The sequence below is a fragment of the Cetorhinus maximus genome, chromosome 3 (assembly GCF_964194155.1).
Source record: "Cetorhinus maximus chromosome 3, sCetMax3.hap1.1, whole genome shotgun sequence".
Taxonomy (NCBI): Eukaryota; Metazoa; Chordata; class Chondrichthyes; order Lamniformes; family Cetorhinidae; genus Cetorhinus; species Cetorhinus maximus.
The window spans coordinates 65,907,325-65,933,685 of NC_135881.1; the positions used below are offsets into that span (position 1 = coordinate 65,907,325).

Sequence of the window (26,361 nt, forward strand, 5' to 3'; positions counted from 1 at the left end):
TGTTTCTTTGGATCGAGCTATACAAGTTTTGTGACTAGCATGCAGTCTGAACTCCACCAACTCCCAGCATGGTTCCAAACACAACTGTTTTTGCAATGTTTTGTATTCTTTAAGAACAAATTGCGGATACTAAACCCCGCATTATACATACAATCTTCTAACCATCTCTCATTCTGAGTGCCTCCTCCTGATCCTGCTAGAGTCCAGTTCTTCACTCACCCTTGCTCCAACACTTTTTTTGCCACGCACATTTGGCATCATTGTCTCAATCTTTCTTGATCCAATTCCAGCTCTTGTTACCACTTATTGAAGGCCCTACTCCCAGTCAAAATTCCATCTTTAACCTCTCCCATCTCAGTTTTCCACCACACTTCAACCCTGACTCCAGCTGGCACCCATGCCTATTGTAGTATAAGGGTCTGGCACATATAGGGTTAAAATATCACCCGCAGTGATAAGAGAACACATAAAACATACCTAGGGGTCAGTCTAGTGTTGGAAACAGCTGTGTGCACAAGCATGGAGTCAGCTCCTAGCTTTAACCCTTTACTGTATATATGTACATAGTTCTTGTAGTTAATAAATACATACAGTTAACCTACTTAAGACTAAGAAAACTTCATTAAGACCTACCGAATGGTATTCAACACCCTACAACATGGCGGCAGCTCTTGGAAAATCCCAGAACCTTAGAGGAGCTGGAGCAGAAATTCAAAAGCTGGATTCTGAGCTAACTGAAAACACCTAAAATGAACACACACTGAGAGATCGCCTAAGAGAAGCTCTAAAGCAGAATTGGAAGCAGAGGACTGAAGAAAACAACTCCACTTGTGCAACTGAGGACTCCAGAAATCACGTGGAGATCCAGTTTGAATACCGATGGATTGCATTGTCAAAGGACCTTGCAAATGTGAGTTAAAAAATTATGTTATTGGCCAGAATAGGTTTAAAACCGTTTTTGGTCTTTTAAAAGTAAGAGCAGCCTATTTTCGAAAGCACTGCAGCCAGCCGGATTCCTGGGTCAGCGCCTGAACATGTGGCATCTGAGCTCACTCCAAAAAAGGGGGAAAATTTAATTAATTTGGAAACATTACAACTGAAAAATCAGCTTTAAAAACTAGCAAAGGCAAGATTTCAATGCTGTTGTGACCCTAAAGCATTGTGCTGAAATGGAGAAGTCTGCAGCTAGTTGAGACAGGCAGCCTTGTTTAAAATCTTTTCAAGGCTGAGTGCAAGCACCATTGCACCAAAACTAGCAAGCGTGGCTAAACCTGTTGTCTTCAAATTAATGGTGGCACCATCTTGAATTTCAGCAATTTCTAAAAGCTGAATCTACACTTTAAAATTTTTAACCATGAATCAAAAATCCAACTTATCAGGTCAGTTTGGATTCATCCAAGGGTCAAACCTAATGAAAAATTGCGTCCTGGAAAAGAGAATTTTTAAACTACCAGAGTACATCAGGTCTAAGTAGAGTCATAAAAGCCCAGATTAATAGTTTAAACTGGTTTCCTGAACCTGATTAGATAATCCTAATGCAGTGTGTGAATCCTTAACCAGTTTTGATGAAATATGAAAAGTCTTTTATGAATATTTTAATCTTCAACTTATGGAGTGCATAGAGCTTAAAACGAGGCTTAAAACCCAGTAAAGCACCAAAAGGACAAAGACAATACTCGAGTAAACCACATGAGGGTGGCAGAGAGGCAGGGGACTTTCCAGAAGTTTCAAAAATATATAGTTTTGGAAAGCCTGAACTGTAACAGTAGTAGGTGGCAGTACGGAGTGGGCAGCTGGCTGTGAATGAAGGAAGGCTAACTGATAAAACACAAAATAAACAAAACTTGCAAAAGAAAAATGAAATAAGGTTGCAAAGCGCTTGTATCAGAACTGAATTGGAAGATTTGAAACTCAAGATTCAAGCTGAGTATATACCCTTGAAATCACATAAGACACTGAGGTTGTCAATGAACCAAACTATTCAAAATCTGGGCAAACAAATTATTACAGAGCTGAGGAAAATGGTTGGACATTTGGAAGAACATTACATTTCCAAGGAGATACATGAACAGATGAAAATCGAGAACCCGGAATGGCAAGAGGAAGTAGAAGTTCTCACAAGAGCGCGGGGAGTCTCAAAAACAATTGACAGAAGCACAATTACAGAATGTGAGCTTGAACAATAGCATAGGAAAAACTGATCGGTGTAGAGAATCAACTTTCAGGTACAAAAGGTGCATCTGATAAGGTAAGACAAGAACTAATCAGAACACTGGAATGTCACTCACAAGTAGTAGAATACTTGAAAGAGGACTTGAAACACTTCAATGATGAACTTGTAGAAACAAATTCAACAAAAATGGATCTTCAATTAAAACCTGATGAACTTCAAGCATCAGAAGTCTCTAATAAGTATCATGCGTAATGCCAGGAACAGGAGAAGGAATTGCTGATGAATCAGAAGAGTTGTTTGAAAGCAGAGTTATCAACCAGAACTGATTAACTTCTTGAACTTCAATCCAATCTGAATAACATAAAGGATGAGATGCGCAGTATGGATGAGCAAATCCAACTTTAAAAGCAGACAAGGTGAATTCTACTGAACAGACTGAAGATCTAATGAATGAATTAGAAGAGTCTAAGGAGCAGTTGGTGACCATGGAAGAAAGATTCTGAAAAGAACTTAACGCTCAGGTAAAGTTGTTAAATTTATATACAAGAGTTCCGCAGATAACTCTGACAAAAACAACTCAACTTACCAGAGTAGTTGCTGAGCTGAATGGAAATATTCACAAGCTTGAAAAACAACTGGAAAAGAAAGTAATTAAAAATTTGGCTGAAATTGTGAAACAAGTGGGAATGAAGGTTCCATTATTAAAATGTGAACTGCCATATACGTCATGGTGAACTGCATGATGAAAGAGGAGGAAAAACGCAATGGGGATGAGCACAGACCCGTCCACTCCGGAAAAAATGGGATAAATCAATAACCATCTATCACCCCAGCCAAATCGACAACGAGCGGTTCAATACCAAGGAATGGAAAAAGAGGATAAAAAGATACCCAGATGCCAGAACGAGCTCCAAATCAACAGTTTACCTGCAACGACAGAACCTACCACTCCTTCAACAGTGGTGCGAATGAGATATGGAAGTATTATAAGGCCTCCAAGACCACCTGAACCTAAGAACTCAGAGACTTGAAGGGGGAGATAGGGTAGTAACAAGATGTAAATACAGGGGTGAACTAGAATAACTTGAAATACATTGGATAAAGACTTCAGGGGAGGTGTAATATAAGGGTCTGGCACATTTGCGTTAACGTGGGATGGACTACAGTACCGTCCACACAGTGATGGAGGAGAACAAATGACCTGCACCTTGGAGTCAGTGTTGGACAGAATCGAGTGCACAAACAAGCATGGGGACAACTCCTAGCTTGTAAATATGCACATAGTTTTTGTAGTTAATAAATACATACATTTAACTTACTTAAGACTACGAAGACTTCATTAAGACCTATTGAATGGTATCCAACACCTATCTCCACTTAGTGAATTTCCAACCTGCACACCCATCCCATGCCACCTAAAAAATAAGCACGCACACAAAAAAGACAAAAACAGAATCAAAATGGGGAAAAAAACAAAGTGAGAGAAAAAGAAAAAAAGGACAAACCAAAGCACCCACATGTAGTAAACAAAGCAAACACGTACATTATTTCCATTGAATTTAATTGAGCAACCCTAAGAAGGTGCACTGTTTTTATGAAATACTAGAAGCTGTAGCCTCATTGCTCACAAAATAAATGATAAACATATGCTGAAGTGACAACTTAATAATTCACATGGAAAACACTCAGGAATGAGCCCACAGATGAAGATACCTATGACACACAGTTATTCTATACCAGAGATTTTTTGCTAGAACTGGTGAAGTTAAAAGAGAGTGTCTCAACAGTTGGAGCCATATATTAAAAATTCAGGCTTCAGAATGCACACAATTTTCTAATCATTTATGAAGCTCTAGGCTGGAAATGCAAAGTCAGAAAATGATCGTTGCTCCCAATTTGGTTTCCTCTACATTGGAGAGACCAAACGCAGACTGGGTGACCGCTTTGCAGAACACCTTCGGTCTGTCCGCAAGCATTATCCAGACCTCCCTGTCGCTTGCCATTTCAACACTCCACCCTGCTCTCATGCCCACATGTCCGTCCTTGGCTTGCTGCATTGTTCCAGTGAAGCTCAACGCAAACTGGAGGAACAGCATATCATCTTCCGACTAGGCACTTTACAGCCTTCTGGACTGAATATTGAGTTCAACAATTTTAGATCATGAACTCTCTCCTCCATCCCCACCTCTGTTCCGATTTTCCCCCTCCTTTTTGTTTTTTCCAATAATTTAGATAGATTTTTCTTTTCCCACCTACTTCCATTATTTTTAAGTGTATTTCCATCCATTGTTTTATCTCTACCTTTTAGCCTATTTCGATCCCTTCCCCCCACCCCACCCCCACTAAGGCCATTTGTACCTTGCTCGTCCTGCTTACTATCCTTAATTAGCACATTCCTTTAGATAATATCACCACCTTCAACACCTCTTTGTCCTTTTGTCTGTGACATCTTTTGGTTATCTCCACCTATCACTGGCCCTCTATCCAGCTCTTCTGCACCCCACCCACCCTCCCCTTAAACCAGCTTATATTTCACCTCTCTTCTATTTTTACTTAGTTCTGTTGAAGGTTCATTCGGACTCGAAACGTTAACTGTGCTCCTCTCCGGGAAGGCTGCCAGACCTGCTGAGTTTTTACAGGTGTTTTTGTTTTTGAAATGATCCTTTATATTTGCACCAGCAATTTATCCTCTCTTCTCTTGAATGCAAAGACTCATGCAGGGGCCGTAACTTATTCAAATGGGCATCCGGACAGAGAGGGCTAACAGGGTATTCAACTCGGCATGAGCGAGGAAGAAAAATTGTTGCCAATTTCAGTCATCAACGATTGCAGGAATTTCCAGCAAGTATCACCTGATATTGACCAGGAGCAGAAATTGTCTCTCATTTCCCCCTCTCCTCACTTTCTATTCCCAGATGACAATTAAGCATTAAACCAGAGAAATTTGGCTGTCACCCCACATTTTATTTTCTATAAATTTGAGATAGTCTAAAACTCTGTTGACAGCATCCGAATTTGCACCTTATCCAGTTCATCCATCATCCCTGTGCTCACTGTCCTACACTGGCTCCTGGTTAATCAACACTTCGATTTTAAAATTCTCATCCATGTTTTCAAATGCCCTTGCCACTCCTTATTTCCATAAGCTCCTCCAGCCCCGCAACCCTCTAAGGTAGCTGCCCTAAGGACAATGAAAGAGGAGGAAAAACGCAATGGGGATGAGCACAGACCAGTCCATTCTGGAAAAAATTGGATAAATCAATAACCATCCATCACCCCAGCCAAATCGACAACGAGCGGTTCAATATCAAGGAATGGAAAGAGAGGACAAAAAGATACCCAGATGCCAGGACAAGCTCCAAATCAACAGTTTACTTGCGTCATCCAAATTCTAGCCTCGTGACCATCCCCAATTTTAACTGCTCCGCTACCAGTGGCTGTGCTTTCAGCTGCCATGGCCCCCTAAGTTTGGGAATTCCCTCCTGAAACCTCTCTACCTCCTTTAAGACGCCTCTTAAAACCTACCTCTTTGACCAAGCTTTTGATCATCCGAGCCAATATCTCCTAATGTGACTGAGTCACAGGTTTTGTTTGATATTGTTTCCTATGAAGCACCTTGAGATGTTTTACTACATTAAAGGCACCATATAAACCCAAGTTGTTGTGAATATGAATGGTTTAGTGTCACACAAAACCATCAGACTACAAATTTTATTTTTTGCACCATACCAAAAGTTTTCCCCCCCTTTAGGCTTTCCATATAAAGCACACAAGTCAGTTAGAAATACTATTAAGTCTAATTTGTACATAGTAGTTATTTCCCAAATAACTGTTCAGCATTCCATGTCCAGACTTTTGCCAATGTCATGGATAGCAGCTGCTAGGTCTGGAAGTCACATTGGACAGGTCATCCTCTGAGGAACATGTATAATTCTCATGTATTTTTCCCAATGCCATGTCCCTGAACAGAGCTGTACTACTTGGGAGTAAAAATGGGCACTAACCAGCTCCCATCCTATGGAGTAACACATATATCTTTGTTATAAAGATGGTATTTTACTTATAATAATAATTCAAATAAAAGCTGAACACAAAAATATATGAGCATTAGGACTGTGGATGAAAATAAGCTACTTCAAGTGCCTCTTAATGCAATGGGCTTGGATTTGGCAAACTGTTTAACTTGCATAAATGTGTTATGCATGTGAGCAGGATCAATAGTAAGTACAGTATACTTACACCCGACAGGAAAAGATCTTGGTATAAAAGTACACAATTCACTTAAGATTCATCATCAACTGCATGAAAAGATAGTCAGAGCAAATGAAGTACTACCAGGTGACTCAGTATAAAACAAACCAAATCTTTAGATTTCCAGCATCTGCAGTATTTTGCTTTTAGCTTAAACCAAATCTTTGTCCTGTTCATTACTTCAATTAGACTTAACTTAGAAAATTCAGCCCCCTTACATACTAGATTATCTAGAGGCTTTGGAAAAGATTCAGGTAAGGGCCACAAGAATTTTGTCTAACTTAAAACACTTTACCTAGCCAGGTAGGCTTAGAAAACTGGATCTATTTACTTTGGAGTTATGCAGACATGGCGCGTTGCAAGTATTGAAGTGACCAGAAATGTGCACACTATTTCAATTAGATAGGTTAGGGAGGACCAGGAATTCATCTCTAAGTTACACATGAGCACAACAAAGTTGGATGTCAAGAAATTCTTTTCCCAGAGTAGATTCAGGGGCAGATAGTGGCATGATGGTAATGTCATTGGACTACAGGTCGTGTATCCTTTATCCATAAATCTGAAAACATCAAAAAAAAAAATCACTTTTTAAAAAAAATTTCATCGACCTTTAGTGCAGGAAGCCTAGTTGTTTGTCTGCAAAACCTTGCGATTTTTGTGGTGAACATGTCAAAAAGAAACTTCAGACAGGTACCCTGTATTTATTATTCAATGATACATCTTACTTTTCTAGCCATTTTATTTACTTCAGACTATAGCTAGCCTAGGCTTAGGCTATTGTAATGTAAGTTTATATTGGTATCCTAAAACCAAAATTATCTGCAATCCGACATGCAATTGGCCCCAAGGGCTTTGGATAAGGACACATGAACTGTAGTAATTGAGAGGCCCAGGCCTTTCAGAACATGGGTTCAAATCCCACCACAGCAGCTGGTAGAATTTAAATTCAATTCATAAAATCCAGAATTGAAAAACTAGTCTTAGTAATGATGACCATGAAGCTATCATCAATTGTCATAAAAAACCCAACTGGTTCACTAATGTACATTAGGGAATGAAATCTGCTGTCCTTACCTGGTCTGGCCTTCATGTGACTCAAGGCCCACAGCAATATAGTTTACTCTTAACTGCCCTCTGAAATGGCTGGGCAAGCCACTTCGTTCAAGGGAAATTAGGGATGGGCAACATATGCTGGCCTTGCCAGTGATACCTAGATCCTGAAGGAGTAAATAAAAATAAACTATTGGAATAAGTTGTTTGCTCATGCAGAGAGTGCAGATTTGCTGCATATCTTCATAGGGGTTTCTATCTGGAGCAGATATCATGGCTGACAAAAGTTAAGTGGAATTAATGTAAGTCATGGTCAACATGGCTTCCTGGCTGAGCTTTAATTGCTGTATGATGTTGGGAGAAGAATTTTCCTACCCTCAAATTAGATTTGCTTTTTTTATATCTGTTTCTTTGCCTCTGCCAGGAAATTACACAGTTGCTATTGTTAACTATCATGTTTAAGGCACTGAAACTGTCAGGCAGGCTCAATGAACCAGCTTGTCTTTTCTTGCCCATTACTTTTTGTGTATTTGCAGTAATATTTTTGGGTGCACTGCATTATGTTCAAGTTTGGAAAGAAAGCTCCTCCCTGATGAAAGAGCCTATCAACCCTCACCAAGTAGTCTCATGCACGAGGAAATGCACTTTGATTACATGGTGTCTCTAGAATTGTGATTATCTTCAAGACAGGATGGATTGAAAGTAGATAAATAAAAGCTAATATTTTCAAAGAAAGGCACCTCAGGGTTTAAAAAACTTTGAAAATCTGCCTTAGTTTTACTTTATGATCAAAAAGAGTTTGTACACATACCTTGTTTAGAATAATTCTTTGGCAACCACAGTATATTAGGCATAACGGTCAGCAAATTACTTTTGGCTTAAGTCTACAGGCCCCCAGGTATCTGGGCACAATTTTGTACAAGGAGTATAGCTAGATACAGGATTGTACAACCCAAATGATCAACTGTAACTTAAAGCACAAGCAAGCAGCAAATTCTATATCAAATGTACTGAGATTCAGCACAATTGATTATACGCTTTAAAATAAACCCATGAGCAAACTTGGTTACTGTTAAGTTCCTAGGTTTTGATGATAGCTCCTGCAATTTAAGTCAAAAGAACCCTTTACAGCCTCCTCCTGGGGTCACCAGTATCACATATGCCAAACTTGAGCCAACTCTTAATATGTTCAAGAAACAGTGGTGGAAGGCACTAAATACAGCAAAGATCATGGATCCTGGAAACATCGTGGTTGTAGTGTTGAAGACTTGTGGTCCAGAAAGAGCTGCGTCCCAAGCCAAGCTGTTCCAACAGAGCTACAACACTGGCATCTATGTGTCAATGTGGAAAATTGTCCACAGAAAGCAGGATAGATCCAATCCAAACCATCTCCACCTTAGTCTACTGTCAAGAAGCAGCAATGTGAAGGAAGGTATCGTTGACAGTGTCATCAAGCAGCACTTATCAATAACCTGCTCATTGATGTTTAGCTTGGGTTCTGCCAGGACCACTCAGCTCCTGAACTCATTACAACCTTGATTCAAACATGGGCAAAAGAGCTGAACTCCAGAGTTGAGGCGAGAGTGACTACCCTAGACATCAAGTCAGCATTTAACCGAGTGTGGCATCATGGAGCCCCAATTAAATTGAAGTCAATGGGAATCAGGGGGAAACTCTGCAGTTGCTGGAGTCATAGCTAGCACAAAGGAAGATGGTTGAGGTTCCTGGAGGCCAATCATCTTCATCTGCATCATTAATATCGTTCTCTCCATCATAAGTGGGTATGTTCACTGATGATTGCAGTGCTCAGTTGCATTCGTAACTTTTAAGAATGTCTGTGCCTGCATGCAGTAAGGCCCGGACAACATTCAGGTTTGGATTGATATATGATGAGTAACATTCACATTACTAGTGCCAGGCAACGACCATCTCCAACAAGAGAAAATCTAACCAGCACCCCATGACATCAACAGGATAACCATTGCAGAATTCCCCCATCACCTATGAGGGTGGGGTTACCATTGGCTGGAAATTTAACTGGATCAGCCACATAAATGCTGTGGCTGCATGAACAATTCAGAGGAATTCTGCAGCAAGTAACTCATCTCCTGACTTCCCAAAGCCTAACCACCATCTACAACGCACAAGACAGAAGTGTGATGGAATACTCTCCACTTACCTGGATGAGTGCAACTCCAACAACACTCAAAGCAGCCCGTTTGTATAGCACCCTATTCACTACCTCCATCACTAGCAGAGCATGGCATTAGTGTGTACCATCTGCCAGATGCATCGCAGCAACTTGCCAAGACTCCTTCGACAGCACCTTCCAAATCTGCGACCTCTACCATCTAGAAGGACAAGAGCACCAGGTGCATGGGAACACAACCACCTGTATATTCTCCTCTAAGTCACACACCACCATGACATGGAAATATGATCGCAGCTCCTTCAATGTCACTGGATCAAAATTCTTGAACTCCTTTCCTAACAGCACCGTGGGTGCAGCCACACTACAAGTTCTGTGCAGTTCAAGATAGCGGCTCACCACCACCTTCTCAAGGGGAATTAGGGATGGACAATAAATATTGGCCTTGCTAGCAATGCCCATATCCTGGGAGATATTATTGTGCTCAAGGCGCCGATTGAAATGTTTGAAATTCATTATCTCAAATGGTCTACTTTTAAAAAAAGCATGAACATGTATACATGAACAATGAATGTGAAAAACACACTTAGGCTTGGGTGACGAAACCAGTCTTTGTAGTTCCGAAAAACTGTGGATTTTTCTTCTAATGTTTAGTCCATTCTTTTCGCACTGTCTATTCCAAGAATTGACTGAGAAGATTTCATACAGTTCAATGTGAACAAATTAATATTAAACAAGGAACCAAAAGAGAGACTATATTTTGATTGGAATTAAAGTTAGCGACAAATCTATGAATCTCTCTGCTTACTGTCTATCTAGTTAAAAAGAAAAAGTCAATGAAGTACTGGCTTGCATTAGCACAGAGATAGTTTTAATCAAGAGGTTATCTTGCTGCTGTATGAGGTAGTGTTCAGACACCACCTCTACTTCTAGATATTAGTCACAAATCATTTCAGTGAATTTATTGTCCTTCAGGTTACAGAGGCAAGAATCATGTCCACAATGGCGAAGCATTCAAATATCAGGGCTGCAAGTTGAGAATTCTAATTTAAGAGTATGAAAGAAATTAAATACAAGATTTATAAAAAAAACTTGGGAAAACAATCAAAAGACTCATCAAGCAACTACATCTGCTACTTAGAGGAGTGAGGCATGATGGAGGATGGGTAGATTGGATTGAGATCAAAATAGGAAGGACTTAGTAGCAAAACAGTTCTTCAAAATTGTCCAAAAAAAAAATCTTACAATTTAGGAAGCTAGAAAGGGGAAGTTGGCTTACAGTGCTACAGCCAAAGAAAAGAAAAATGTATTTCAAGCATTAGGCAGTTCAGGTGCCAGCAGCATCCATATATGCACAAATGTTTAGCCCTATGATACAACAACCTACACCATGAAAGATACATAATACAAATATCATATAAAAAAAATCTAGCTGCTACAAGATAATTTGATCCAAGTAGCACCAGCTGTTCTTTTTTAGTTCCACTTGGACACAAATGATCAGCTAATGTCAGAGCTTCCAGATCCCAATGGGGCTTTTGCCAAAAAGACCTTGCATGTTCTTAGGCAGCATTCAAAAATCTGTTCCTGGGTTCTGCCATAAATTAAATTAATCTAAGGACAGAAGTTTTACCAGTTTCCTAAATAATCTGTCAAAGTTGAATATCATTTGGATAATGTTTTAATTTATTATATCTTATATGTAGTTTTCCATTTAACGTGACTCAACAGTTAAAAAAAGCCTATGCTGACTTAGATCCCCAGATGGCCATGGACTTGCATAGTTGAACTCTTCAATTATCCTGTTGTTCTTCCCTGATGGCACTCCCTCCCCCCACCCCACCCCATCCCACCCCTCTCCAAGCAGGAGTCAGTCAGGTCGTAAACCTATTTTAAGGCAAGCTACAGCATAGTGGAAGCCTAATGGGGAGACGGTGGCATAGTAATGTCACTGGACTAATAATCCAGAGGTTAAGGCTAATGTTCTGAGGGCATGGGTTCAAATCCCATCATGGCAGCTGGTGGGATTAAATTCAATTAATAAATCTGGAATATGACGCTAATCTCAGTAGTGGTGCCATGGAGCTATCATCAACTTTTGTAAAAACCTATCTGGTTAACTAATGTCTCTCAGGGAAGGAAATCTGCTGTCCTTAACTGGTCTGGCCTACATGTGATTCTAAACCCACAGCAATGTGTTGACTCTCAACTGCCCTCTGAAATAGCCGAGCAAGCCACTCAGTTTCAAGGGCAATTAGGGATGGGCAACAAATGCACGTAAGAATGAAAAAAAATGCTTCTATCAGTGAGACCAGGTGTGAATTGGCTAAACTTGAGTCAAAAGTCATCTCTGGAAGTCTGCAAGCTGCATTGTTGACTGCCATTTCATGATAAATTAATTGTTTTGAAACTTTCATTGAGAGAAATAAAGAATTTGGTTTTGATTTTTCAATAAAGGTCAGTGTTCCATTTAAAATGGGGATGCAAGTGATACATTATCATGCTAATATTGGCTATGGGCAGCTTGTGGATCTTTCTGCTCGTCTAATCTTTCAACCATACTCAACATTTTGCCAGAAGCTAATATAACTAATCTTTGCTCATAATCCTAGTCTTAGACCTCCTATAAAATGGCGTGGGTTCTATAGTTTAAATTCAAGCTTCTGATTGGTTGAAGTCATTTGCAACAGCTGCTAACTAGGAAAATGATCTGATCAGACTGAAACTAATATCTGATATCACCTAGGAAGCAGTACATTAAGGGTTACTTCACAACTAAAAAAACCCACAGACACATGCAAAGTAGGATGATTTGGCACAATTTAGTTGAACATGTTTAAAACAAGTATTCCTCACCAAGTTACTTCAATTAATCATTGCAGTTATTAATCACTTTTCTGGGTCATGAAAGCATAGTACATGGACATCCAGTCTGATTTGCTATTTAGGTACATCTGACATCAAAAGTTATCCTTGGGTGCTATACAGAAAATATGTTTTGAAGGGTGATACCTAGACAGCTGAAGGCACGACCACCAACAGTAGACCAATTAAAATTGGGGATACTCACGAGGCCAGAATTAGAAGAACAGATACACAAAGAGGGTTATGGAGCTGGAGGAGATTACAGAGATAAGGGGGTTGAGGCCATGGGACGATTTGAAAACACAATGACAATTCTAAAACCAAAGAGTTGTTTGGCCAGGAACCAATGTAGGCCAGTGAGCACAAGGTGTTGATTGAACAGGATTTGGTGCGAGTAAGGATATGGACTGCATGAGGATGACCTCAAGTTTGTGGAGGTCAGAAGGAGGCCAGCCTGGAGTGTGTTGGAATAGTCAAGTCTAGAGGTAACAAAGACATGTATGAGAGTTTCAGCAGCACATGAGTGGGGAGGGAAAAGTCGGGTGTTGCTACCCGACGGCAGGTGGTCTTGGCGATGGCACAAATATAAGGTTGGAAGCTGATCTCGGAGTCAAACATGACATCAAGGTTCTGAACAGTCTGATTTAGTCTGACAGTTGCCAGGGAGATGGACGCAATCTGTAGCTAGGGAACAGAAGTTGGACCAAAGACAATGGCTTCAGTCTTCCCAATATTTAATTAGAGGCAATTTCTGCACATTGCTGGATCTTTGATAAACAGTCTGATAACTTAGCAGCAGTGGAGGAGTTGAGAGAGGTTGTGGTGAGATAGAACTGGGTTTCATCAGCGTATATGTGAAAACAATTACAGTTTTTCAGATTATGTCACTAGGGTGCAACGTACGGACGAGAGGTGGGAAGGGGCCAAGGAAAATCCTTGGGGATGCCAGAAATAACAATGCGGGGCTGGGAATTAATGTAATTGCAAGCGGCTATGATTAGATAGATAAAAATGGAATCAAACAAGCACAGTTCCACCTAACTGGACGACAGTGGAAAAATGTTGGAAGAGAATGGTGTGATCAACTTATCAAAGGCTGCAGACAACAACTTATAATTATACAGCACCTTTAACATAACAACAAAACAAGGCACTTCACAGGAGCATTATATAACAAGGTATGACACTGAGCCACATAAGGAGATATTAGGTCAGATGACCAAATGCTTGGTCAAAGTAGTAGGCTTTAAGGAGTTTTGAAGGAAAGTGAGGTAAGGGGGCGGAGCAGTGCCGGAAGGGAATTCTAGAGCTTGGGTCCTAGGCAACACAGCCACCAATGGTGGAGCAATTATAATTGGGAATGCACAAGAGGCCAGAATTAGAGAAGCACATACATCTCAGAGAGTTGTGTGGTTGAAGGAGAATACAGAGATAGTGAGGAGCAAGGCCATGGAGGCCTTGAGAATGTTAAAATCAAGACATTGTTTTATCAGGAGCCAATGTAGGTCAGCGTGCACAAGGGTGATAGGGGAATGGAACTTCCTGCAAGTTAAGACATGGGCAACAGAGTTTTGGACCTTAAGTTTACGGAGGGTAAATTGTGAGAGACCAGCCAGGAGTGCAATAGAATAGGCAAGCCTAGAGGTAACAAAGACATGGATGACAGTTTCAGCAGCAGATGAGCTGACAAAGGAGCGAAGTCAAGTGATATTATAGAGGTGGAAATAGGCAGTTTTAGAGATGGCATGAATAAGAGGATGGAAGCTCATCTCAAAATCAAATGTTGTGATCAGACTAGCTTAATCTCAGATTGTTGCCAGGGAGAGGGATAGAGTCGGTAGCTGGGAAGCGGAGTTTGGAGCGGGGGCCCAAAATAATGGCTTCAGTCTTCCTAATATTTAATTGGAGGAAATTTCTGCTCAGGTCATGCTGGATGTCAGATAAGCAATCTGATAACTTAGCAACAGTGGAAACGCTGAGAGAGGTGGCAGTGAGGTAGAGTCGGGTGCTGTCAGCGTACATCTGAATACTATTGCTGTGCTTTCGGATGATGTCAGCAAGGGGCAGCATGTAGATGCGAAAAGGGACAGGTCAAGAAATAATAATTTACTCTTGTCAGGGTCACACAGGATCTCACTTGTTACTTTGATAAGAGCTGTCTCAGTACTCTGGCAGGGCGGAAACTTGTTTTGGAGGTATTCAAGCATGGAGTTCTGGGAAAGATGGTAATTTATTTGGGATGTGACAACATGTCAAGGACCTTGGAAAGGAAAGTGAAGTTGGAGATAGGGCAGTTATTTGCAAGGTCAGGGGCTGGTTTTTTTGAGGACAAGAGATAATAGCAGGTTTAAAAGAAAGAGGAGCAGCACCTGAAGAGTGAGAACTGTTAATAATTACTTCTAACATGAGGAAGGGAAATTAGATGGTCAGCAGTTCTGGCTAAGGATTTTTCGTACTATTTTTAGTATTACTCAAATCGGTTTCCACTCCATAAGAATGCTGGAGAGCGAAGTCAATGGTAAAATGATTTCATCCCTGGACCATACTATGGAACCACCAGAAACTGATAGTCTCAGAATTGTACTGTAGGTCTCGGACCAAGCAGGGTTATAGAGTAGAAATTCTCTTAAAGCCTAATCTCATTCCCCAAGTGGATATTTCATGGCTCAAAAATTAGCAAATTTACTTTATGCATATTCATTGTGACATTACTAAGCAAAGGCACTCAGATCAGGTTTTGGACATGAAAGAATGAACTGATCGCCCAAATCAGAAGTAAACACAAGATCAACTGCTGGCATGTGAACATGCCAAATAGAGCTTCTTAATGTATGTAGAGGGCCCCACTATCAAAGTTTTCAATGATAAAGACCTGAGGGACCATAGTGTCAATGTGGTCAACTCATCATTCAACCACCATTCAACATTAACACCTACACAATACAAAAATAAAAGGCCTTCCTTAACAAAAATCAGCATCAGAATGAAACCCAAGCAGATTTTATGTGGGATGAAGTACTTTACAAAAAATGTCACTCTTGATACTAATTAATTGCTGTTCACCAAGTTGTATGAATTAATAAAAAAACATTTTTTTTTTACTTTATTCTTTCATAAATGTGGGTGTTGCTGGCAAGGCAAGGCCAGCATTTGTTGCCCATCCCTAATTGCCCTTTAACTGAGTGGCTTGCCCAGCTATTTCAGAAGGCAGTTAAGAGTCAACCACATTGCTCTGGGTCTGGAGTCACATGTAGGCCAGATGAAGTAAGAACAGCAGATTTCCTTCCCTACAGGACATAAGTGGACATAAAGGACAACTAAATGGGTTTTTACAACTATCGATCATAGTTGTCATGGTCACCATTACTGAGACTAGCTTTACAATTCTTGATTTACTAAGTGAATTTAAGTTCCATCAGCTGTCATGGTGGGATTTGAACCCATATCCCCTGAGCGTTAGCTAGCATTACTAATCCAGTGACATTACCACAATGCCACTGTCTCCCCCTCTATAAAAGAAAGCCCCAGCGATGTAACAAGCAAATTATATTAAATTGTCAAGGTCTTCCTGGCTGAACAAGGAACAGATAATGTTAATATCAGTTATTGCTAATTTTTAAAAACTGGATGTTAGAGTATGGTTAATTTTCAGACCGCAAGATAAAGATACTTCATAGTTCAAAGTAGACACACTTCAAGAAGGCCTCATTCAGTTTGTGTGGTCAATTACTGCCACTGTACTTTGGGCCCTGTACAGTTCAAATTATTTGGCACAGATCAATGTTTAAATTGAATGTGGTAGCCTGATTTAATGTATGTGATGTCACAGAAGGAGGCCATGCAACCTATCACGTCCAAGCCGACTGAGAAAGAGCTACCCTATCTAATGCTAATTTCCAGCTCCTGGTCCGAAGTCCTGTAGGTTATGGCACCTCAGGCACATATCCAAGTGTTTTTAAAATGCATTGAGAGTTTGTGGCTCTACCACCATTTCAGGCATGAGTTATAGACCCCTACCATCCTCTGGGCGAAAAACATTTCTCAACTGCCCTGTAATCTTTCCACCAACTATTTTAAATCTAAGCCTGGTTATTGAGCTCTCTGATAACAAAAACTGTTTGTTCCTACCCACTTTATCTAGGTTCCTCTTAATTTTATACATCTCTTTTAAATCTCCCCATAACCTTTGCTGTTCTAAAGAAAATACATCCAGTCTATCCAATCTTTCATCATTGCTAAAATTCTCCACTCCTGGCAACACCCTCATAAATCTCTCCAGTTCTCTTAAGGCGATCCTTCCTGCAATGCAGTGACCAGAACTGTAAATAGTACGGTAGTTGCAGACTAGCTAAGGTTTTATACAGTTCTAATATAACCTCCCTGCTCTTATACTCTGGACCTTGAACCTATGAAAGTATCCCATATGCTTTCTTCTGTAACTATCCTGCTGCCTTCAAGGATCTGTAGACATACACTCCAAGGAACCCTTTCTTCCACACTTCTCAGAATGCTACCATTTATTGTGCATTCCCTTGCCTTAATTGTCCTCCCCAAGTGTATTATCTCTCACATGTCCAGATTCTCCATTTGCCACTCTACTGCCCACCTGACATCTTCCTGGAGTCTACAGCTTTCTTCCTTGCTATCAACCACATTACCAATTTTCTTCATCATTTCCTCTATGGTTAAGTCGCAATCATTGATATGTACCACGAATAGCAAGAACCCCAGTATTGAGCCCTGTGGAACCCCACTGAAAACACATTTCCAATCATGAAAACACATGACCATGACCCTTTGCTTTCTGTTAATGAGCTAATTTTGGATCCAACTTGCCACTTTCCCTTGGATCCCATGAGCTTTTAATTTGCCTTGTGGGAGCTTGTCAAAAGCCTGGCAAAAATCACTATAGACTACATTCAACACACTATACTCATTAACCCTCTTTGTTACCTCAAAAAATTCAATCAAGTCAGCCAGACACAACCTTCGTTCAACAAATCCATGCTGACTGTCCTTGATTAATCTGCGCCTCTCTAAATAATGATTTATACCATCTCTGAATTTTTTCCAATAGTTTTCCCACCTACTTTAGGCTGACTTGTCTGTAATTACTTGAATATTCCTTCCTTCCTTTTTAAACAGCAGTAAAACACTAGCAGTCTCTGCACCACATCTGTAGCCAGAAGAGGATTGGGAAATGATGGCCAGATTTGGGAGTCCAATCCTTTTTCTTTGAGAGAACATTTGTTCTGAACTCTTAGTTCCTCCTGGAATGTCTCCCTCTGCTCTGACATTGACTTGACTTCCTTCACATAGCTGTTTCCAGTCTACTTTTGCAAATCACACCTCATCTTCATAAACCTGGCCTTTCCCCAATTTAAAAGACAAACCAAGAGTATAAGTTTTTATCTTTTTCTATAACTACTTTAAATATAACTGAATTATGATCACTACTACTAAAATGCTCTCCCACTGATACCCCTTTCACCAGCCTAGATTAATTCCTTAAAACTAAGTCCAGTGCTGCCCTTTCTCTAGTTGGGCTTACCAAGTACTAGCTTAAAAAAAAAAGTTCACCTGAATACATTTTAAGAATTCTGCACCTTCTGTACTTTTACACTGAATTTAACCTAGTTAAAATTAGGGTAGTTGAAATTCCCTGTTAAGGCAAGCTTATACAAAGCAAAAACTGCTGATACCCCATTCATTCACTCTAGTGATCTTTCATTGTGCAATAAGGTCCCATTTACCCTCAATGCCGAGGTAACACTGATATCTTCCTGCAGTCTACAGCTTTCTTCCTGGCTATCAATCACACCAATTTTCTTCATCATTCCCTCTATGGTTAATGGATCCAGGGACTACAATTACGTGAAGGAGCTGGTACGGCTGAGAGGAGATCTGGTAAGAGGTGTTTTAAATCATGAAGAGTTTTGATAGAGTAAACAAAGAGAAAATGTTTCCACTGGCTGAATGGTCTACAATCAGAGGGTAAAGAAGTTGCAGGGTTATGGGAAAAGGCTGGGAGTGGGGCAATGGATTGTCCTTGTGTAAGAGCTGGTGCAGACTCAATGGTGTACTATTATATGATTTTCGTTCTGGCCTTTCCATTACTGCTTCACAAAATAACTCGAATAAAGATTGCCTTTTCTCTGTTTCCCATTTTGTATAACAGCATTTCAGTTTCTTCCCCTACCACACCACACAGAAGCTTGGAAGACTAGATGCAAAGAGCAATTATAAGCAGGTCGAAAACAACTCATTCCAAATATTTTGATCCATATCTGAGGATCCTGTTCAAACAATAACGCTCATTGACTTTAAAATCATAAGATTCGTAACACGTATCAAAAATAAAAACAAAACACTTTATGCTTTATTCTATATTCGGCAATTGGATCAAGAAAACAAAAGCCCAGAGCTACTAAATGTAGGAAAACAAGTGGAAAATGCCTGAAGCACGTTGCCCATCTGCCTGGTTTCCCATGGCAACGCCAGGCCCGGAGGCGGCAGGATGAATGGGCTCGGTTTACACCGCGGCATCAAATACAGAGTAAAGGAGGCGGCCTCGGGCAAACAACAGCCAAGGGACCGGCAACACTGGACAGGGCGCCAGGCTTTTATTGTCGTGAAGGACAACGGCCGCCATTCCGGGGAGGGGACACAGCTGACAAAAGGCTGAGAGAAGCACAGTAATAAGCGATGGCGGCTGCTTCCCCCCCCCGCCGGAGGGCGAAAAGATGTCCCTTAACTCACCGGTCACCAGCACGGCTTTACCGGACGGCAGCTTGGAGCGGGAACGGGTGGACACCTCACTCAGGATGGACGACCTGTTAAGAGAAGAGACAGTCAGTGCAGCCGGACTGGGCCTGGAGCGGACAGAGGGAGCACAGCTCCAAGAGGCCGGGCCGAGGCCCCGCCAGCAGCAGCAGCCGCCCTTACCAGAGGTTGTTTTCCTCTTCGTCCTCCTCGTCTCCGGCCGGCTGCCGCCGTTCACCCTCCCCACCACCTGGACACTTGCTGTGCGTCGGTAAGTGAGTGGCCCGTCTCCGGGACTTGCTAGCCTCGATCGGCGCCATCTTCACACACACTGAGAGAAAGGGAGAGTCAGGGGCGGGGAGAGGAGGCGGGGAGCAGCCGGCAGACAGGGCGGGGAGGAGAGGCGGGAGGAGCCGGCAGACAGGGCGGGGAGGAGAGGCGGGAGGAGCCGGCAGACAGGGCGGGGAGAGGAGGCGGGAGGAGCCGGCAGACAGGGCGGGGAGGAGAGGTGGGGGGATCGGCTTCTGGGGTGACTGGCTCAGGATGGGTTAAAGAGGATAGAATTGAGAGCGAGTGGTCTGATATATGGGATGACTGTGTCTGACAAAGGTATTGGGTTAAAGGGAGGGGGAGCAGTAGCAGGTTCTGATAAAGGAGTTAACATTGGGTTATAGAACAGCCCTGTCCAAATTTTTGTCTCTGTAAGCTGTATAGACGCAAACCGTGAGGGTTGGCCACATAAAGTTTAAGGCTTATGTTTTCGTACAGTTCCTTGCTGATCCCGGCAGATCTTGTGCTTAGGGTTTCAATTCATCAGTCACTGAGATAGCAGCACTAAAAACAGCTCATTTCCAAACCTCCAGGTCCATACACTTCGAAGGGAACAAATCAGCAAATTGGGAACACAGAGAAATAGGACTATTTCAGTTTTCATTGCCCATCGTGGCTTTGGGACTGGACTTTGGACAATCCTGTTAGAGTGGAGATTTGGTTAAATTGGACAGTGCTGTTATGAAGTGTCAATGGGAATGGTGGTAGGTTGTAAAGAAATTCTGATAAATAATTTCAGGTGTTGAGAAATGAAGTATAAAAGGGGCAATTTTAGGTTGTAAAACAAGAGCTAGATGGTTGATTGGGAAATGCCATCTTGGATCAGTAATGATGCTGTTGGCTGAAGCAGAAGATTGTGGGTTTAAAACCCATTCCAGAACCTGAGAACATAAATCGATAGTTGAGTGTAGAAATTGAAGGGAGTGATGTGTGGTAGGAGGTGTCACCTATTAGAAGACACAATAAACTGAGGCCCTGTCTATATGTTCAGGTGGGCGCTTCTATGGTGTAATTTTGAAAAGCTGTCTAGCTATGATTTATCCCTCAATTGCAACCAATAAAATATTATCTGGTCATTTCATCACAAGGCTGTTTGTGTGACCTAATTGTGTGTAAATTGATTGCTGTATTTACCTACAAAACAACAATTACTGCATTGAAAAAACTTCATTGGGATTTTGAAGTTTATATTTATTTTTTATTCATTGGATGGGGGTGTGGATGTAGTGCCAATCAAGCAGGCTGCTTTGTCCTGGATGGTGTCAAGCTTCTTGAGTGTTGTGGGAACTACACTCATCCAGGCAAGTGGGGAGTATTCCATCACACTCCTAACTTGTGCCTTGTCTATGGTGGACAGGCTTTGGGAGTCAGGAGATGAGTTACTTGCTGCAGATTCCTAATCTCTGATCACAGTATTTATATGACTAGTCTAGCTCAGCTTCTGGTCAATGGTAACCCCAGGATGTTGATAGTGGGGGAATTCAGTGATGGTAATGACATTAAACGTCAATGGGCGATGGTTGGATTCTCTCTTGTTGGAGATGGTCATTGCCTGGCACTTGTGTGGTGTAATTGTTACTTGCCACTTGTCAGCCCAAGCCTGGATATTGTCCAGGACTTGCTGCATTTGGACATGGACTGCTTCAGTATCTGAGAGTTGTGAATGGTGCTGAACATTGTGCAATCATCAGCAAACGTCCCCACTTCTGACCAAATGATGGAAGGAAGGCCATTGATGAAGCAGCTGAAGATGGTTAGGCTGAGGACACTACCCTGGGGAACCCCTGCAGTGATGTCCTGGAACTGACTGACCTCCAACAACCACAACCACGTTCCTTTGTGCTAGGTATGATTCAAACCAGTGGAGAGTTTTCCCCCTGGTTTCTATTTACTCTAGTTTTGCTAGGGCTCCTTGATGCCACACTCGGTCAAATGTGGCCTTGGTGTCAAGGGCAGTCACTCTCACCTCACCTTGGGAGTTCAGCTCTTTTGTCCATGTTTGAACCAAGGCTGTAATGAGGTCAAGAGCTGAATGGCCCTGGCGGAACCCAAACTGGGTGTCAGTGAACAGGTTATTGTTAAAGCAAATGTCACTTAATAGTACTGTTGATGACCCCTTCCATTACTTTACTGATGATGGAGAGTAGACTGATGGGGCGGTAATTGGCCGGGTTGGATTTGTCCTGCCTTTTGTGTACAGAACGTACCTGGGCAATGTTCCAATTTGGTGGGTAGATGTCAGTGTTGTAGCTGTACTGGAACAGCTTGACTGACGCCGCGGCAAGTTCTGGAGCACAAGTCGTCAGTATTATTGCCGGAATATTGTCGGGGCCCATAGCCTTTGCACTATTCAGTACCTTCAGCAGTTCCTTGATATCATGTGGAGTGAATCGAATTGGCTGACAATTTGCGCATAGCAATCATGTGATAATGACCAGCTAATCTGTTTTTAGTGACATTGGATCTTTTACATCTACCTGACAGCTTAACCTCTCAACTAAAATACAGTACTGAAGCATCAGTCTAGATTTTTGAGCTAAAGGTTCTGGAGTATGATTTGAAGCCACAAATCTCTGACCAACTGAGCTACAGTTAACACTGAAAATGGTTACACACACAAACTTCCATGGTAGTGCCTTTTGTGCTTGGGATGATGTAGTACTTTATAAGAGTGTTATACCAGGTAGTGGGGAGGCGATGGCGTACTGGTATTGTTGCTGGACTAATAATTCAAGTCCCCAGGGCTGATCTGGGTTCAAGTACTGCCATGGCAGATGGTGGAATTTGAATCCAATAAAAATCTGGAATTAAAAGTCGAATGATGAACGTGAAACCATTGTTGTAAACCCATCTGATTCAGTAATGTCCTTTAGGAAAGGAAATCTGCCTTCCTTACCTGGTCTGGCCTACATGTGATGCTTAAATGGCCTAGCAAGCCACTCAGTTGTATCAAACCGCGACAAAGTCTCAAAAAACTGGACGGTACACCTGGACCACAACGGCAAACTGAGCCCTGTTGACCCTGCAAAGTCCTCCTTACTAACACCTGGGGGCTAGTGCCAAAATTGGGAGAGCTGTCTCACAGACTAGACTAGTCATGCAACGGCCTGACATAGTTATCTTCACGGAATCATATCTTAAAGTTAATGTCCCAGCCAATTAAACTCTGATTTCACTGTGCACAATTCCCTCACCAAATAATAAAATTCTGGCACAAGTCTCATTAATTTAACAACGATTAGACTTTGTAAAGGGATACAGGTCTACATTAGTACAATAATACATTGCATATTACACCAACAATTTTCATTTATATAATGCCTTTAACATAGAGAAATGACATAAAATATTTCAAGAAGCATAATCAAAAATAGATTGACCTCAAGCCAAAGAAGTATACATTGTAAGAAATGACCGAAGGATGGATCAAAGTGGCAGGGGGGTTATTGTGGCTGATAGTTGAAAACAGACACTAAATGGGTACTGTGCTAATAAGACATACCTTTTGAAAAACTTGAACTAGCACAGTATTTTCGTTCTAATCGCTGAACACCATAATTTGCCGAGAGATGCTAAACCAGCCACCTTTGTGATTAGTGCTCAAGTGCTGGTTGAATGCAATTTTTGTTCTGATTGAATGCAATTTTTGTGGAGCAGTATATGTGGGTTCCTGGCACTGACTTCTGCAGATGTGGACCGGTCTGGATGGCACACAGTGCCTGATAGAGGTGCACAGGTTCTAAGATGTGGCGTGAGAGATCCTTGTGGAAGAGGGATGTACAATATAGTACACAGGGATGAGGAGTCCCCTTTGCCCGTCTGTCCCTCTCCTGCAAAATGCCAATGATCAAGCACTCTCTTTCTTTTAGCGATCAGTGGTGCTCTCCTCCACCAGGATCTGTTAGTCTGCTCTGCCATTGGCAGCGGTGCCTTCAACCAACAACAGCAACAAATTGCATTTACCTCTAACATATTGGCCCACAGCATTTTATAGAGTGTATTCTAATAAAATTTGACAATAAACAACATCTTTTTTTTATTCTTTTGCAGAATGTGGGCATCACTGGCTAGACCAGAATTTGTTGCCCATCCCTCTTTGTTCTTCAGACTATCCTTGAACCATTGCTGTCCATGTAGCTACATCCACAGTGCTATTAAAGAGGGAGTTCCAGGATTTTGACCCAGCGACAGTGAAGGAATGGTGATATAGTTCTAAGTTAGGATGGTGTGTGGCTTGGAGGTAAACTTACAGGTGTTGATGTTTCCATGCATCTGCTACCCTTGACCTTCTAGGTAGTAGAGGTTGTGGGTATGGAAAGTGCTGTCAAAGGAGTCTTGATGAGTTGTTGTAGTGTATTCTGTATATGGCACATACTGTTACCACTGCATTGGTGGCAGATGGAGTGAACGTTTTGGGTGGTGAAGGAGTGCTGATCAAGTGGGCTGCTTTGTCCTGGATGGTGTTGGGCTTGTTGAATGTTGTTGGAGCCACATTCATCCAGGCAAGTGGAGAGTATTCCATTAGAGTCAGGAGTGTGAGTTATTCGCTGCAGAATTCCCAACCTCTGACCTGCTCCGGTAGCCACAGTATTTATATGCTTTTCTGGTTCAGTTTCTGGTCAATGATAACCCCCAGGCTGTTGTTTCTGGGGGTTTCAGCAATGATAATACCATTGAATATCAAGGGGGGATGGTTAGACACTTTCACGTTGGAGATGGTCATGCTTGGCACTTGTGTGGTGCGAATGTTACTTGCCACTTATCAGCCCAAGCCTGAATATTGTCCAGACCTTGCTGCATATGGACAAGGACTGCCTCAGTATCTGAGGAGTTGCAAATGGTACTGAACATTGTGCAATCACCAGTGAACATTGTCACTCCTGACTTTATGATGGAAGGAAGGTCATTGATGAAGCAGCTGAAGATGGTTGGGCTTAGGACAATACCCTGAGGAACTCCTGCAGTCCTACGTTGGAGATGATTGGCTTCCAACAACCACAACCATCGTTCTTTGTGCTAGGTATGACTATAACCAGTGGACAGCTTTCGCTCTGATTCCCATTGACTTCAGTTTTGCTCGGGTTCCTTCATGCCACACTGGGCCAAATGCTGCCTTGATCTCAAGTCGCTCTATTTTTGTCCATATTTTGACCAAGGCTGTACTTGGGTAAGGAGCTGAGTGGTCCTGGCAGAATCCAAGCTGAGTATCAATGAGTAGGTTATTGCTGTATAAGTGATGTTTCATAACTCTTTCAATGACATCTTCTATCATTTTGATGATTGACAGTAGACTGATGGGGTGGTAATTGGCTGGATTTGTTTGTCCTGGTTAGTTGTTTAATTTTCCACCACCATTCATGACTGCATGCGGCAGGACTGCAGAACTTAGATCTGATCTGTTTGTTATGGGGTCACTTAGTTTTGTCTGTTGCATGCCGCTTCCACTGTTTGGCATGCAAGCAGTCCTGTGTTGTAGCTTCACCAGGTTGACACCTCATTTTTAGGTATCCTGGTGCTTCTCTTGGCATACCTTTCTGAAATCTTCATTGAACCAGGGCTGATCCCTTGGCTTGGTGGTAATGGTAGAGTGGGGTATATGCCAGGCCATGAGGTTACATATTGTAATTGAATAAAATTCTGCTGCTGGAGAACATCCTCTTTGCATATATAGTACACATATTCAAAATCTTGTCACTACATGCTCTTCCTTGTAGCAACACCTTGTAACATCGTTATGTTTTTATCATGCTTTTTATGTTAACTTCTTTCATTATAAATTCTTATGTTTATATTTATAATAGGTTGTCTGTTTAAACACATCGCTGTGATTGTGAAATCTAGCCACTGGGTTCCTACAAATCACTCAAAATGCCTTTTGAAAACAAAAGAAATACATATATCAATTTAATTGTCTTTTTTGTGTTTTACTACCTCTGTTAAAGTTTTTACGGATTCCTCAATCTCTCCCAGAAATCTGGGCTTGGACACGACGGGGTAATTTTGAATTTGTGTGAAGTCTATGAAAATAAAAATTGAGAGAAATGTAAAACCAGTGGTCAATTGCAATCACCATTTTAGACTATTGCACAAAGTTAAAATTGTCCCCGCTTTTTTTGGCCACTGCTATGACATTGAGCTGACTTTAGATTGTGCAGTCTGAGCACGTGCATTGAGCACTTGCGTTGTTTCTAATTTCCCTTGATGCACCGGTATTATTCAGTCCTGTTTTTTGGTTGTTAGCTCTTTCTCCTCATTGAGCTGAATGTGAAGTTGGGACAGAAGCTATTTATCCTCATTATTCAGATAAGTTCTAAGGATCAATATCTATCAATCCTTGGACTTCTTTCTTTGTGCTGCCTCTGCAATGCTGGGTCTTGACTTATCTAAATTTCTATCAGCATCTGGCTGGCAAGGGAACTCTCTTCTGCCAAAGACAATCCCTGCAAATACTTAAGCAGTTTCTTTACTCAAAACCACTTTGAAATTAACATTGCCTGCCAAAAGGGCTATTTCTAGTTTTCAAGGGCACCTTTTTAAAGAGACAATGCACCTCCACATCTTAACATCAGTTGATGTATACAGTCGTGGAAGAAAGTGTCATATGTTCCTAACATTGTTTTCTCCTCCTCGATTGGGAAGCATGGTCCATATGAACATGGAGCAGGAGTAGGCCACTTGGCCCTTCAAGCTTGCTCTGCCATTCAGTAAGATCATGGCTGGTCTGTTTGTAACATCCTGCCTACCCCCAATAACCTTTCACCCTCTTGTTAATCAATGATCT

General features: G+C 41.6%; 1 protein-coding gene across 2 annotated transcripts in view; it reads right to left on the reverse strand.

Annotated features, from left to right (window-relative positions):
• LOC144678687 (cytoplasmic dynein 1 light intermediate chain 1-like) overlaps positions 1-19,775 on the reverse strand; it is a 73,008-nt gene extending 53,233 nt beyond the window's left edge. The window contains exons 1-2 of one of the 2 annotated variants that reach the window (XM_078538475.1): positions 19,434-19,775; positions 19,248-19,321 (exon numbers count right to left, since the gene is read on the reverse strand). In XM_078538475.1, the coding sequence (XP_078394601.1) occupies positions 19,248-19,321; positions 19,434-19,570 (211 nt within the window). In that variant the 5' untranslated portion in view covers positions 19,571-19,775. Of the gene's footprint in view, positions 1-3,492; positions 3,589-19,247; positions 19,322-19,433 lie in introns of those variants that run through there. The other variant, XM_078538476.1, reaches the window with a different exon arrangement.
• Between the last annotated feature and the right edge of the window lie 6,586 nt (positions 19,776-26,361).